Source organism: Mesoplodon densirostris, chromosome 16 (assembly GCF_025265405.1).
Source record: "Mesoplodon densirostris isolate mMesDen1 chromosome 16, mMesDen1 primary haplotype, whole genome shotgun sequence".
Classification (NCBI taxonomy): domain Eukaryota; kingdom Metazoa; phylum Chordata; class Mammalia; order Artiodactyla; family Ziphiidae; genus Mesoplodon; species Mesoplodon densirostris.
The window spans coordinates 50,597,540-50,614,115 of NC_082676.1; the positions used below are offsets into that span (position 1 = coordinate 50,597,540).

The window sequence follows — 16,576 nt, forward strand, 5'->3', positions numbered from 1 at the left end:
TGTAAAATAAAGTATTATGGGTGTGATGTTAGTAGGTATATCAAAAGTGCAGCGAGGGCACTAGGGAAGGGCAGTGGGAATTGGAAAGGAGTAATAAAAGTAAAATCTGGGATGAGTCTTACAGAATGAGTAGGTGTTTCCCAGGTGAATGATCTGGGAACAGCATTTCAGGCAGAGGACACAGACAAAGGAATAAAGTATGACAACAGTCTGATTCAAAGGGAAATTGCAGCTAGGAGGGAAAGAGAGCAAGAAACAACGGAGGGAGGCAGAGGCCAGATCATTAGAGTTACCATATATGCTAAGTTAAAGAGTTTGCCTTTAAAGGATTTTCACTGGATTTTCATGTCAGAAGGATCACTGTAATGGTAATGTAAGATGTACATTGCCATTAGTGGAAGATGTACACCTGGGGGCAGAGACACAAGCCAAGAGACTACAATAACTGTCCAGGCAGAAAGGATAAGGGCTGGAGCCTCACTGCTACCAGTGGGGAAGAAAGCTACTCTGGATACTGAAATCATCTTTTGTACAATTTTACCATTCTATCTATTTCTTTGGTAGAGGTCTGGAGTAACGAAGTTATCTTCATGAAATAATATGAGCTAACAGGAACCAAGCACTCGTTATGTTCCAGACACTTGACAGGAGACCCTCTCTTAACAGGCCTGCATCTGAGAAGTCCATCCCATTCTGAGCCCCTGCAGCTGGTCACCTGCTTACACCTCAGTGGTCTACCTGCACACTTCTGCTCCTACCAGAAGCGCTACGACTTCTGAGAATCAGTGGTGCTTTTTTTTAAAGATTTGTTTTGCCAGATGTGCTTGTCAAGATTAGATAACTAAACATTATATAAACACAAACATGAATACAAAAAAGTTTTTTTTTTAATTAAGTTGATTACTTTGGAAAGACACAATAAAAGTGAGTTGGCTAAACAATAATAGCAGCAGCAGCAACAATAAACTGCTGCCAGATTTAGTGTAAGCAAAACAACCACTGAAAAAACACCAGGGGTGGGGTGGGGTGGGCGGTAGGGTGGATGGGTGGGGAGATGGGGGTTGGGGGAAGACACAGGCAAAAGGCCTAGGATTCTATAGTCAATTTACTTGCTATCAAAGATGAAAAATAACAATACAAATGTTTAAAAATGAATAATATGTTTTAAAAAGTGGACTAATTTTTGGAGAGGGTATTTTCAAACCCAAGGAGAAAAAGAATTTCGATAGCAATTTTATTCTTCTACAAATTGATCTTCTCAAAAACCCAGTATCTGAGAAACAACGGAATATAATCTGAAAGTGTACTTACGAGTCTGAGGATTCTGAAAAGCCACAGCTTTGTCAATCCTTAGCTGAGACTGAAGGGCAGCTACCTCCCAGCGACGAAATTCTGGTGCTGTGGTGACGTTGAGCAGGAACTCCATTAGAATATCACTACAGAAGACATGAAAATAAGGGTTACCAGTCAAAAATTTAAAACCAACATCCATTCTACATAACTGTATTGCTCTCATTATTAAACTTTAGGCAGTTTGTGAATAATAATCCGAAACCAACATTGGAGGTCATAATGCCACATTAAAAAAAAGACTACAACTGAGCAACTTAGTATTTCTTTAAAAGCAGATGTTCTAAACACACAAAGGTACTTACACATCATCCCGCAGGCATTCCACAGTATAAGCCATGTTTTCCCTTGTTGAAATCACACTGAGTCAAAAATAAATTACAGTGAATTATCTAAATCAGAAGAACAAGCTTTCCCTTATATCTTCGTTAAGTCAACCAATTCTTTTGGAAAAAATTATTTTGAAGTACATAAAGTATAAATAATAGTATAACAAAAATACACTCAACTAAATTTAAAAGATATTTTTAAAAATCTTAAGAAAACCGCAAATATTTCAACCTTAAAAAAAAGGAAGAAAATCCTGACATGTTACACATGGATAAACCTTGAAGACATTTTGCTAAGTGAAGTCAGTCAGTCATGAAAGGACAACAAATACTATATGATTCCACTGATACGAGGTACCTAGAGTAGTCAAAATCATAGAAAGAGAACACAGAATGGTGGTTGCCTGGGGCCGGGGGAAGAGGGGGATGGGGAGTTAGTGTTTAATAGCTACAGAGTTTCAGTTGGGGAAGATGAAAACATTCTGGACATGGGTGGTGGTGATGGTTGCTTAATGACACTTATTGCCATAGAACTATATAATAAAAGACGCTAAATTTTACGTTAAGTATATTTTACCACAACTTAAAAAAAAGGGCAACTTTAAAGTTGAAGGTCTCTTTGTACCATTCCCAGGCTAACTCTCACACTTTCTCCCACTCTAGAGACAAACATAAATAGGCACTACATATCATTTTGTTAAAAACCTCATATCTTAAAAAAGTATTAAACTTGTTTTTCCACAAAACATTTTGTTTTTAAGTCTGCTATGTTGAAACAGATTGAGTTCATTATTAACTGCTGTGTAGTAGTCCCAGCATATTACTATATCATACTTCACTTATCCATGTCTTTAAAGATAGGCATTTAGATTGTTTCCGGTCTCAATAACGATAAAGAATCCCTTTGTGCATGTGGATTAAAAACTGTTAGGTTGTAGAATATGCTCATGTTCAATATTAATAGTCCTTGATTCTTTCCTATGTAGATGTATCAATTTATACTCCCACCAGCAGTATAAAATGGTTATCACACTGCTGATTATAAGTAAATATCATTGTTTCTGGCTTCCTCTTCTGGGAACAGCCTGTTCCTCTCCTGTCTGTCCATTTACTCTTTGGTTGTTTTTTCCTAATTTGTAGTTCTTTATTTTTCCAAATAATCCTCTCTATGTTACATATGTTGCAAATATCTATTCCTATTTACTTAAATTTTTACTTTAAGGCATAAAGATGTTTTACATTTTATGCAGTCAAATTCATCAGTCTTTTCCTTCTTGTGCCTTAAGAAATTGTTAACCACCTTGATAACAGAGAAAAGTTCCTTTACAATTGATTATCTTCTAGTGTTTTCACTATTTCCGATTACTTATTTTTAACAAACCTTAATTTGCCACCAACTGCTTCAATTCCACGGGTTATCTTGAAAGATGAAGCTCCTTTTGTAGTCTTAGAAATGAAAAAACAATTGTTTTTAGTAGTTTTTTAATGCTAAGCTTGCCAAACATCACTTTATGTCAAAATCTAAAGTCTAATTGTCATTAAATTCAAAAGGAACGCTAACTGAATAGTGAATCCTTTTTAGTTTAAGAATTATAAAACAAAATTGACCAAAAATCACAAGTATAGACTTTTATACAAAGTACATTTAGGTAAAAATTCCATTATCAAATAAAGCTTACTGGATTCATCCATTTATTCTGAAAGAGATTTGCATATGAGAAAGAGTAATTTTCTTTCCGTTTCTGGCACTTCTTTTTTAAAATTAAAAATTTTGTTTTTTTAGTGATTTCTTATGCTCTAGCACTAATATTCGGATGGACACTAATTTAATGCTTCTCTATGGTAAATATCCTGTGGTTTTGTATAATGTATTAGGGGACTGTACTGGGTTGAAAGTGTCCCCCCAATTCATGTCCACCCAGAACCTGCAAATATGACCTTATTTGGAAATAGCCTTTGCAGATATAAATATTTAAAATGAGGTCATGCTGGATTAGAGTGGGCCCTAAATCTAATATGACTGGAAAAATTCAATAAGAGGGATATTTGGACACAGAGACACAGAGAGGGCCATGTGAGAACAGGGGCAGATATTGGAATGATGCAGCTGCAAGCCAAGGAATGCCAAGGATTGCTGGCAACCACCAGAAAAGCTAGGAGAGACAAGGCAGCAAGATTCTCCCTAGAGCCTTTAGAGGGAGCACAGCTCTACTGACACCCTGACTTTGACTTCTAGCCTCTAGAACTGTGAGAGGATAAATCCCTGTTGTTTAAGCCACCCTGTTTGCAGTAATTTGTTATGGCAGCTCCAGGAAACTAATATAGGGATGTTGCTTTTAGTTTTTCTTTTCTGTAGGACCAAGGTGTCACAGATGTCTAAACATACTGAGGCAGTAAAGATGCTTACCAAACTGGATGCAAGACGAAGCAAGTGAGAGGTTCCTAAATTGTTGGAGTCCTCATATCTGCTGCCTGCTTTAATGAACAAACCAATTCTTGATGCAGGAGCATAGTTTTCAAGAGAAGCAATCACTAAACCATTTGGTAATTTGGTAAACTGTATTTAAAATAAAGTAGGGATGTGATTAATGTCTTTATATTACCAAGGACAGTAAGGCACGTATGTGTCCAGTGAGCAACTCAGTGGGACTAACCTCAAGGTCCTGAGGATGTGGAGGCGCTCCTGCAGGGGCAGTTGTGGCTTTAGCTTTGGGAGCAACTTTGAGGGAATAAAATCTCTAAACACAAAAAAGACAGGTTACCACATTTCTCAAAAGAACAGTGCATTGTATCCAAGTGGGCCCAAGCAATAGAGGGTGTTCAGTGGTAAAAGAACTCCATGGGAGGATTTAGCTGATTAACTTTACTATGAAATTACTATCCACCAGTTTACCCATGCCACTCTTAAATCTCTAGTTATTTGTGATTTGTAGAGCCTGAAGGAATACTGAGTTGAACATGTTCATTTTGTACTATGTAAAGAATTACTGTATTTTCTTTTACCTTTTAACTACCTTATTAAAACTTCAAGTGGTCCTCTCTAGCCCTAATGCTTTGGAATTTTTTGAAAAAAAAAATGTGGAATAGCCACATTCATACCCTTTTATAGATTTCAGCATTATTGCTTTCCTTATCTGCCCAAAAAGTCTCATCTTTTTAGTCTATTTTCCAATATGACTTCATTTCCTTCATCAGTTTAGTAATCTTTAAGAAAGACAAAGTAGGGCTTCCCTGGTGGCGCAGTGGTTGAGAGTCTGCCTGCCGATGCAGGGGACATGGGTTCGTGCCCCGGTCCGGGAGGATGCCACATGCCGCGGAGCGGCTGGGCCCGTGAGCCATGGCCGCTGGGCCTGCGCGTCCGGAGCCTGTGCTCCACAACGGGAGAGGCCACAACAGTGAGAGGCCCACATACCGCAAAAAAAAAAAAAAAGACAAAGTATATATCAAAGAAAACTTCCTCCAGCCCCCAATATTTCCCATAGTATCTTCACTCTCTTCTGTGCTACATTAAGATTATACAACCAAAGCTTTTATCTTCTTTGACTAATATACCCTGAGATTAACAAGAGCTTCATCCATAGTAGATTCTCAGTAATATATAATATGCAGCCACTGGAAGGGTAAAGGGGTCCTCTTAAATGTCAGATAATGGATCCAAAATGCATAACTTTATTCAGTTTTTTTTGGCGAATGATATACAATGCCACAGAATTCATTGTGATTATGTCTAAGGATCTTAAGGTTACTAGTGGAGATGCTGAGAGTCAATCCTTGGTACTCCCAGGATGAAATGAACATGCTGCTAGAGTTTCCCAAGGACCCCCTCAGAGGCTGCAATGCCTCTACTCCGTGTTGTCCAGGACGGCTGTCTGTTGTGCATTCAGCATCAGTGCTATACTATCGATAAGCTGGTTCCTAGTTTTCATTTGCTGTTAGTGCTTTCAAATTATAAATTCTAATTAGCTTTGCTTTATCATCATCAATTTCATTTCCTGGGTGTGGTATAGTTAACCCTACTATTGATTCTAGCTTTTGATTTTCCAGAAAGTAAAAAAACTGCTGTGGGCACAGCAGTTCAAATAATCCATAGTTTTACTGCTAAGGTACATTTAGGTGCTCTCCTCTCAATGTGCCTGAACAGTGATACTTTGTTGGTTAGGTTCTTCCTATAATTTGCTCCATTCAAATCTGTTGCAAAATATTATCCTAGTAATTGTCCATACAGCTCCTATTTTGTTTAAATAACAAAAGATGTATAAATTTATTCTTATATAAAATAAGTGTTGTAAGTAGAAACAATTGCTTTCAAGCTTATTGCAATTTGTTTACATTGGTCCTCTTCAACTGTTATCTTTGAGTTCTTTTTTCTACTGGAAGGTGGGGATGGATGCAATGGAGGAAGATCTTTTGGGGCCTTCTGCCAGTCTAACCGGGCTTCTCTCTAAGGGTTATTAATCACTGGTAGTCTAGGGGTGCTAAGAAAGGTAAGAGAATTACAGCCTAAATTACAGACATTTGTATAATTCATATTTTATCTATTTAAACATTAAGCACAGGGAAACTCCATTCCCCGGTCTTCTGCACCTCCTTCTAGAAGGTTACCAGGTTACTCAGTAACCCAGGTACTCTTGGCACTTTGGGCTGGAAAATTCTTTGTTGTGGGTGGCTTTGTGCACCGTAGGATGGTCAGCAGTAGCACTCCCCCCCAGGCTGTTACAATCAAAAATATCTCTAGATACATTGCCAACTGTCCCCTGGGGGGCAAAATTGGCCTCGCTGAACTTTTTTTTTTTTTTTTTTTTTTTTTGCGGTACGCGGGCCTCTCACTGCTGTGGCCTCTCCCTCTGCGGAGCACAGGCTCCGGACGCGCAGGCTCAGCGGCCATAGCTCACGGGCCCATGCCGCTCCGCGGCAAGTGGGATCCTCCCGGACCGGGGCACGAACCCGCGTCCCCTGCATCGGCAGGCGGACTCCCAACCACTGCGCCACCAGGGAAGCCCCTCGCTGAACTTTTTTAATCTCAGAGACTGAGACTGTCCCCCCTTGACAACCACCGGTTCACACTGATATAACACTGACCCTAGAGGAGTTTTCCCCAAGCGACAGCTGTGTTTCACTCGGGCTTGAAGGAGGAGCCTTAAGAAGCTCTAGAGGGCACGCCAAGAAACCCTCCTGGATAAACTCTAACAAGAGATCAAGAAAAGCACACTTTATACAGCCAGGACACCACAGTAACAATCAAGTTCCAGGCACAGTGAAAAAAGCTATAGAGGCATTAGCTCATTTCTTCTTTATGATTTTACTCATAAGCCCACTTAACCGTTGGGGAAGCTGATGCTCCGTGATACGCCAAGAAGCAGAGGCCGCAATTGATAGGTTAGGGATGGGGGACTAGGTCTACGCCGGCCTCCTGCGGCCCAGATCTCGCGGTCTCCTTCTGCACGCCAAGTGCAGCAGTGACCTTCAAAGGTGTCTCCACCCGAGTCGTTTCACCTCTGCTCTTAAGCCCTCCCCCTCTCTTCAGGTTTTCCGGCATTTAGTCTCCTCTGCTCAGAGCAGGAGCTGGCCTTCCAACGCCCGATACCCCCAGCCTGCAGCCCACTTGGCCGGCAGGATTCACCTGAAGGGCAGAACAAAACCCAAGGCCCCGGGACCCCAAACCAGGCACCTCCGGTCCGTATTACCTTGCTGACAATCTGCTCCCCCACCCTCCTCCAAGCCCACCAGATGTACTCACCGAGAGGGACCCGACTCTGGCTATTAACTTCATGGCTCAAGATTCCTCTGGGCCGCGGTCACGACCGCCTTAGAATAAAGCAAGATGGCGGCGGGCAGCGGAAGCGGCCCAGAATGCCCCGCGACACTCTTTCCCACGCCTCCTACGTGAGGGGACTCTCTATACGACCGACCGCACTCGACTGCTCCTTGGAGGAGGTTGGAACAGTCCAACTCCTCCAAGACGCAGGATACGGAGACGCATCATTTCGTAACGCAGTTTTCAGAAGATAATTTAAGTTACCGCTTTTTGGGTTCTCTTCCTGGCCCGGATATCCGCTCTGTAATCCTCTTTTGACTACGTCTGCCACAGCCCATCGCACCCCCCTACTTTGGATTCTTCCGATCCGGCTGTCCAATGAAAGAGCCCCGGTTCGCCGGATTCCACCCGCGGCCTCTAGGCTCCAGCCTTCTGAACTTCAGGACTTCCTGCATTGTGGAAGCCGCTGACTTTAGGAGACTTGTCTGTATCTGCCCTTCTACAGAGACATAGGCTTTGAAGCCGGGTGTGATCGCCTCTTGCTTGGTGAGGTCCTCACTAGCTCATTAGCTCCATAGGAACAGAGCCCTTGTCCAATGAATTCGCCGCTCTAACTCCCAGACCAGGCCTGGGACACACATAGGTGAGACCGAAACCTAGGAAATACTTACGACTAAGGTCTCTGGTTTCATGGAGTTTATATTCTAGGCTGAGATTACGTAGAAAATAAAAACTGAAATATAGTTTTGTCTTAGAAAAGTTAAAATGTTTTGAATAGTAGTGGTGTGTGTGAGAGAGAGACTTCTGATCTGAAGCCTGCATATGGAGAGTCACGTGACAGCTTTTGTGGGAAGAAAATTCTGTGCTGTCTTCAACGAGTGTTAGCTAATAAGTTGCCTGTGCCAGACACTATACTAAAGATTAAGGCACGGTTCCCCCCCTTCAGGGACGTATAATCTCGTACCTTGCAACGTTGCGTGGTTGGGAAACCAACATTAATGTCATTTAGGGGTTCGTTAGAAATGCAGGATCTTCAGATTACATAATGGATCAAAATCTGAGTTTTACAAGGTCCCGAGGTGATTCGTATGCACATTAAAATTTCATAAGGGCTGGTTGTAGGCGTTACAGAGCATAGACAAAATTTATGCTCTCGGCCTGTGTCCGAATTTCTTCACACTTACAAGTGGTTCTCTAACAGGAGAGATTCCAGGTGACATCTAAGACCCGGTCATTAAGAATCCGGCAGGAGTTCCCTGGTGGCCTAGTGGTTAAGATTCGGTGCTGTCATGGGTTCAGTCCTTGGTCAGGAAGAGAGATCCCGCAAGCCACGGGTGGTGCGGCCAAAATATATTAAAACAAACAAACAAACAAACAGACTTTAAGACTCTGGCACAAAACTGTGGTAGATTTACATAGTGGTGCATGAGATGATTTAAAGTAGGTACATAAATGAACATTGTTCTACTTTAATAGTTATATATTTATTTTGAATATTTTTTATGGCAAGCAATGGTGGTAATGAGTTTCCGCTTGATATACGTTTGTAAAAGAATAAAAGGTTGGTTTGAACAACATTAAGTAAATTAACTATAGGTGATATGAAGATAAGGCAAAAATCATGAAGGTGTTATAATGAGTGAAGTTTGAGAAGCATTTTGCTGATCAAGTCACCCGCCTGCTTAAACTTTTTCACTGATTTCCCATGTTTTTCAGGATAAAGTTCAAATTGATTAACATGGAATACAAATCTCTGTCTCCAGTACTTTTTTGAATTTTTTAATCCCACCACTCTCCCCCACTTTCCCCCCTCGGTGTCCATACGTTTGTTCTCTACATCTGTGTCTCTGTTTCTGCCTTGCAAACCGGTTCATCTGTACCATTTTTCTAGATTCCACATATGTGTGTTAATATATGATATTTGTTTTTCTTTTTCTGACTTACTTCACTCTGTATGACAGTCTCTAGGTCCATCCACATCTCTAAATCACCCAATTTCATTCCTTTTTATGGCTGAGTAATATTCCATTGTATATATGTACCACATCTTCTTTATCCATTCGTCTGTCGATGGGAATTTAGGTTGCTTCCATACCCTGGTTATTGTAAATAGTGCTGCAATGAACATTGGGGTGCATGCGTCTTTTTGAATTATGGTTTTCTCTGGGTTATGCCCCATAGTAGGATTGCTGGATCATATGGTAATTCTAGTTTTAGTTTTTTAAGGAAACTCCATACTATTCTCCATAGTGGCTGTATCAATTAACATTCCCACCAACAGTGCAAGAGGGTTCCCTTTTCTCCACACCCTCTCCAGCATTTGTTGTTTATAGATTTTCTGATGATGCCCATTCTAACCTGTGTGAGGTGATACCTCATGTAGTCTTGATTTGCATTTCTCTAATAATTAGTGATGTTGAGCAGCTTTTCATGTACCTCTTTGCCACCTGTATGTCTTCTTTGGAGAGATGTCTATTTAGATCTTCTGCCCATTTTTTTTTTTTTTTTTTTTTTTTTTGCTGTACGCGGGCCTCTCACTGCTGTGGCCTCTCCCGTTGCGGAGCACAGGCTCCGGACACACAGGCCCCGCGGCCATGGCTCGCGGGCCCAGCCGCTCCGCGGCATGTGGGATCTTCCGGGATCGGGGCACGAACCCGTGTCCCCTGCATCGGCAGGCGGACTCTCAACCACTGCGCCACCAGGGAAGCCCTTCTGCCCATTTTTTGATTGGGTTCTTTGTGTTTTAAACATCGAGCTGCATGAGCTGTTTATATATTTTGGAGATTAATCCTTTGTCCGTTGATTCATTTGCAAATATTTTCTCCCATTGTGAGGTTTGTCTTTTTGTCTTGTTTATAGTTTCCTTTGCTGTGCAAAAGCTTTTAAGTTTCATTGGTCCCATTTGTTTATTTTTATTTTTAATTTTTTTTGCAGTACGCGGGCCTCTCACTGTTGTGGCCTCTCCCGTTGCAGAGCACAGGCTCCGGACGCGCAGGCTCAGCGGCCATGGCTCACGGGCCCAGCCACTCCGCGGCATGTGGGATCTTCCCGGACCAGGGCACGAACCCGTGTCCCCTGCATCGGCAGGCGGACTCTCAACCACTGTGCCACCAGGGAAGCCCTATTTTTGTTTTTATTTCCATTACTCTAGGAGGTGGGTCAAAAAAGATCTTGCTGTGGTTTATGTCAAAGAGTGTTCTGCCTATGTTTTTCTCTAAGAGTTTTATAGTGTCTGGTCTTACATTTATGTCTCTAATTCATTTTGAGTTTATTTTTGTGTATGGTGTTAGGGAGTGTTCTAATTTCATTCTTTTACATGTAGCTGTCCAGTTTTCCCAGCACCACTTATTGAAGAGACTGTCTTTTCTCCATTGCATATGCTTGCCTCCTTTGTCATAGATTAGTTGACCATAGGTGCGTGGGTTTAACTCTGGGCTTTCTATCCTGTTCCATTGATCTATATTTCTGTTTTTTGTCAGGACCACATTGTCTTGATTGCTGTAGCTTTGTAGTATAGTCTGAAGTCAGGGAGTCTGATTCCTCCAGCTCCGTTTTTTTCCCTCAAGATTGTCTTTTGCTATTCAGGGTCTTTTGTGTCTCCATACAAATTTTAAGATTTTTTTGTTCTAGTTCTGTGAGAAATGCCATTGGTAATTTGATAGGGATTGCATTGAATCTGTAGATTGCTTTGGATAGTATAGTCATTTTCACAATATTGATTCTTCCCATCCAAAAACATGATATATCTCTCCATCTGTCTGTGTCATCTTTGATTTCTTTCATCAGTGTCTTATAGTTTTCTGAGTACAGGTCTTTTACCTCCTTAGGTAGGTTTATTCCTAGGTATTTTATTCTTTTTGTTGCAGTGGTGAATGGGAGTGTTTCCTTAATTTCTCTTTCAGATTTTTCATCATTAGTGTATAGGACTGCAAGAGATTTCTGTGCATTAATTTTGTATCCTGCAACTTTACTAAATTCATTCATTAGCTCTAGCAGTTTTCTGGTGAAATCTTTAGGATTCTCTGTGTATAGTATCATGTCATCTGCAAAAAGTGACAGTTGTACTTCTTCTTTACCAATTTGTATTCCTTTTATTTCTTTTTCTTCTCTGATTGCCATGGCTAGGACTTCCAAAACTGTTGAATAATAGTGGCGAGAGTGGACATCCTTGCCTTGTTCCTGATCTTAGTGGAAATCCTTTCAGTTTTTCACCTTTGAGAATGATGTTTGCTGTGGGCTTGTCATATATGGCCTTCATTATGTTGAGGTAGGTTCCCTCTGTGCCCACTTTCTGGAGAGTTTTTATCATAAATGGGTGTTGAATTTTGTCAAAAGCTTTTTCTGCATCTATGAGATGATCATATGGTTTTTATTATTCAATTTGTTAATATGGTGTGTCACATTGATTGATTCGCGTATATTGAAGAATCCTTACATCCCTGGGATAAATCCCACTTGATCATGGTGTATGATCCTTTTAATGTGTTGTTGGATTCTGTTTGCTAGTATTTCGTTGAGGATTTTTGCATCTATATTCGTCAGTGATATTGGTCTGTAATTTTCTTCTTTTGTAGTATGTCTGTCTGGTTTTGGTATCAAGGTGATGGTGGCCTTGTAGAATGAGTTTGGGAGTGTTCCTTCCTCTGCAATTTTTTAGAAGAGTTTGAGAAGGATGGCTGTTAGCTCTTCTCTAAATGATAGAATTCACCTGTGAAGCCATCTGGTCCTGGACTTTCGTTTGTTGGAAGATTTTTAATTACAATTTCAATTTCATTACTTGTGATTGGTCTGTTCATATTTTCTATTTCTTCCTTGTTCAGTCTTGGAAGGTTATACCTTTCTAAGAATTTGTCCATCTCTTCCAGGTTGTCCATTTTATTGGCATAGAGTTGCTTGTAGTAGTGTCTTAGGATGCTTTGTATTTCTGCAGTGTCTGTTGTAACTTCTCCTTTTTCATTTCTTATATTGTTGATTTGAGTCCTCTCCCTCTTTCTTGATGAGTGTGGCTAAAGGTTTATCAATTTTGTTTATCTTCTTAAAGAACCAGCTTTTAGTTTTATTGATCTTTGCTGTTGTTTTCTTTGTTTCTATTTCATTTATTTCTTCTCTGATCTTTATGATTTCCATCCTTCTACTAACTTTGGGTTTTGTTTGTTCTTCTTTCTCTAGTTACTTTAGGTGTAAGGTTAGATTGTTTATTTGAGATTTTTCTTTTTTCTTGAGGCATTGCTATAAACGACCCTCTTAGAACTGCTTTTGCTGCATCCCATAGGTTTTGGATTGTCATGTTTTCCTTGTCATTTGTCTCTAGGTATGTTTTGGTTTCCTCTTTGATTTCTTCATTGATCTCTTGGTTATTTAGTAACATAGTGGTTAGCCTCCATGTGTTTGTGTTTTTTCCTTTTTCTTCCTTGTAATTGATTTCTAGTCTCATAGAGTTGTGGTCGGAAAAGACTCTTGATATGATTTCAGTTTTCTTAAATTTACTGAGGCTTGATTTGTGACCCAGGATGTGATCTATCCTGGAGAATGTTCTGTGTGCACTTGAAAAGAAATTCTATTCTGTTGTTTTTGGATGGAATGTCCTATAAATATTGATTAAGTCCATGTGGTCTCTTGTGTCATTTAAAGCTTGTGTTTCATTATTAATTTTCTGTCTGGATGATCTGTCCATTGGAGTAAGTGAGGTGTTAAAGTCCCCACTATTATTGTGTTACTGTCGATTTCCTCTTTATAGCCGTTTTATAGCATTTGCCTTATGTATTGAGGTGCTCCTATGTTGGGTGCATATATATTTATAATTTTTATATCTTCTTCTTGGATTGCTCCCTTGATCATTATGTAGTGTCCTTCCTTGTCTCTTGTAACATTCTTCTTCTTTTTTTTAAAATAAATTTATTTGTTTATTTTATTTATTTTTGGCTGCATTGGGTCTGTGTTGCTGCGCACAGGCTTTCTCTAGTTGCAGCATGCAGGGGCTACTCTCTGTTATGGTGCGCGGCTTCTCATTGCAGTGGTTTCTCTTGTTGCAGAGCATGGGCTCTAGGCACGCAGGTTTCAGTGGTTGTGGCACGTGGACTCAGTAGTTGTGGCTCACCGGCTTAGTTGCTCCACAGCATGTGGGAACTTCCCAGACCAGGGATTGAACGCATATCCCCTGCGTTGGCAGGTGGATTCTTAATCACTGTGCCACCAGGGAAGTCCCCTATTTGTAATTTTATTGATTTGAGTCTTCTCCCTTTTTTTTCATGATGAGTCTGGCTAATGGTTTATCAATTTTGTTCATCTTCTCAAAGAAGCAGCTTTTAGTTTTATTGATCTTTGCTATTGTGTCCTTCATTTCTTTTTTTTTTTTTTTTTTGGTACGTGGGCCTCTCACTGTTGTGGCCTCTCCCGTTGTGGAGCACAGGCTCCGGAAGCGCAGGCTCAGCGGCCATGGCTCATGGGCCTAGCCGCTCCGTGACATGTGGGATCTTCCCGGACCGGGGCATGAACCCATGTCCCCTGCATTGGCAGGCGGACTCTCAACCACTGCGCCACCAGGGAAGCCCCCATTTCTTTTTTATTTATTTCTGATCTGATCTTTATGATTTCTTTCCTTCTGCTAACCTCGGTTTTTTGTTGTTGTTCTCTCTCTAATTGCTTTAGGTGTAAGGTTAGGTTGTTTATTTGAGATGTTTCTTGTTTCTTGAGGTAGGATTGTATTGCTATAAGCTTCCCTCTTAGAACTGCTTTTGCTGCATCCCATAAGTTTTGGGTCATCGTGTTTTCATTGTCATTGTTTCTAGGTGTATTTTTATTTCATTTTTGATTTCTTCAGTGATCCCTTGGTTTTCTAGTAGCATATTGTTTGGCCTCCATGTGTTTGTATTTTTTACAGTTTTTTTTCCTGTAATTGATATGTAGTCTCATAGCATTGTGGTCAGAAAAGATGCCTGATACGATTTCAATTTTCTTAAATTTACTGAGGCTTGAGTTGTGACCCAAGATGTGATCTATCCTGGAGAATGTTCTGTGTGCACTTGAGAAGAATTTCTGTTCTGTTGTTTTTGGATGGAATGTCCTATAAATATTGATTACGTCCATCTGGTCTAATGTGTCATTTAAAGCTTGTGTTTCCTGGGGCTTCCCTGGTGGCACAGTGGTTAAGAATCTGTCTGCCAATGCAGGGGGCACAGGTTCTAGCCTTGGTCTGGGAAGATCCCACATGCCACGGAGCAACTAAGCCCGTGTGCCACAACTTACTGAGCCTGCACTGTAGAACCCATGTGCCACAACTACTGAAGCCCATGCGACTTAGAGCCCATGCTCTGAAACAAGAGAAGCCACTGCATTGAGACACCTGCGCACTGCACGGAAGAGTGGCCCCACTCGCCCCAACTAGAGAAAGCATGCGGGCAGCAACAAAGACCCAACGCAGCCAAAAATAAATAAATAAAGTTAAATTAAAAAAAAAAAGCTTGTGTTTCCTTATTTATTTTCTGTTTGGATGATCAGTCCATTGATGAAAGTGGGGTGTTAAAGTCCTCTAGTATTATTGTGTTACTGTGGATTTCCCCTTTTATGGCTGTTAGCATTTGCCTTACGTATTGAAGTGCTCCTATGTTGGGTGCAATTTACAATTGTCATATCTTCTTCTTGGATTGACCCCTTGATCATTGTGTAGTATCCTTCCTTGTCTCTTGTAATAGTCTTTATTTTAAAGTCTGTATTGTCCTATATGAGTATTGCTACTCCAGCTTTCTTTTGATTTCCATTTGCATGAGATATCTTTTTCCATTCCCTTACTTTCAGTCTGAATGTGTCCCAAGGTTTGAAGTGGGTCTCTTGTAGACAGTGTACATATGGGTCTTGTTTTTGTATCCATTCATCCAGTCTGTGTCTTTGGTTGGATTGTTTAATCCATTTACAGTTAAGGGAATATTTGATACGTATGTTCCTATTACCATTTTCTAACTGTTTTGGGTTTCTTTTTGTAAGTCTTTTTCTTCTCTTGTTTTTCCTGCCTGGAGAAGTTCCGTTAGCATTTGTTGTACAGCTGGTTTGGTGGTGCTGAATTCTCTTAACTTTTGCTTGTCAGTAAAGCTTTTGATTTCTTCATCGAATCTGAATGAGATCCTTGCCAGGTTGAGTAATCTTGGTTGTAGATTTTTCCCTTTCAACACTTTAAATATATCCTGTCACTCCCTTCCGACCTGCAGAGTTTCTGCCGAAAAATCAGCTGATAACCTTATCGGGATTCCCTTGTATGTCATTTGTTGCTTTTCCCTTGCTGCTTTTAATATTTTTTCTTTGACTTTAATTTTGGTTAGTTTGATTAATATGTATCTTGGTGTGTTTCTCCTAGGGTTTTCCTGTATGGGACTCTCTGTGCTTCCTAAACTTGGGTGGCTATTTCCTTTCCCATGTTAGGGCCGTTTTTGACTATAATCTCTTCAAATATTTTCTCAGACCCTTTCTCTTTCTGTTTTTCTTCTGGGACCCCTATAGTTCAAAAGTTGGTGCATTAACTGTTTCCCAGAGGTCTCTGAAACAGTCCTCATTTCTTTTCATTCTTTTTTCTTTATTCTGTTCCTCGGCAGTTATTTCCACCATTCTGTCCTCCAGCTCACTTATTCATTCTTCTGCCTCAGTTATTCTGCTATTGATTACTTCTAGTGTATTTTTCATTTCAGTTATTGTGTTGTTCATCACCATTTGTTTGTTCTTTAGTTCTATGTCCTTGTTAAACATTTCTTATATTTTCTCAATCCATGCCTCCATTCTATATCCGAGACTATGGATCATCTTTACCATCATCACTCTGAATTCTTTTTCAGGTAGATTGCCTATTTCCTCTTCATTTATTTGGTCTAATAGGCTTTTACCTTGCTCCTTCATCTGTAACACATTTCTCTGTCATCTCATTTTTGTTGATGGGTGGAGCTGTGTTCCTTTCTTGCTGGTTGTTTGATCCGAGGTGTCCAGCACTGGAGCTTGCAGGCAGTTGGGTGGAGGTGGGTCTTGGTGCTGAGATGAGGACCTCTGGGAGAGCTCACAGCAATTAATATTTCCTGGGGCCTGAAGTTCTCTGGTAGTCCAGTGGCTCAGACTCGGTGCTACCACCACAGGGGCTCAGGCCTGACCCCCGCCCTGGGAACCA

The 16,576-nt window shown here is 40.6% G+C and overlaps 1 protein-coding gene across 1 annotated transcript in view; it reads right to left on the minus strand.

Moving 5' to 3' along the window:
• Positions 1-7,522, minus strand: part of LOC132476305 (cytochrome b-c1 complex subunit 2, mitochondrial) — a 31,075-nt gene extending 23,553 nt beyond the window's left edge. Inside the window, exons 1-6 of the mRNA XM_060078169.1 lie at positions 7,417-7,522; positions 4,334-4,417; positions 4,087-4,236; positions 3,061-3,125; positions 1,656-1,712; positions 1,312-1,436 (exon numbers count right to left, since the gene is read on the minus strand). Of these exons, the coding sequence (XP_059934152.1) occupies positions 1,312-1,436; positions 1,656-1,712; positions 3,061-3,125; positions 4,087-4,236; positions 4,334-4,417; positions 7,417-7,449 (514 nt within the window). The 5' untranslated portion in view covers positions 7,450-7,522. The remainder of the gene's footprint in view (positions 1-1,311; positions 1,437-1,655; positions 1,713-3,060; positions 3,126-4,086; positions 4,237-4,333; positions 4,418-7,416) is intronic.
• Between the last annotated feature and the right edge of the window lie 9,054 nt (positions 7,523-16,576).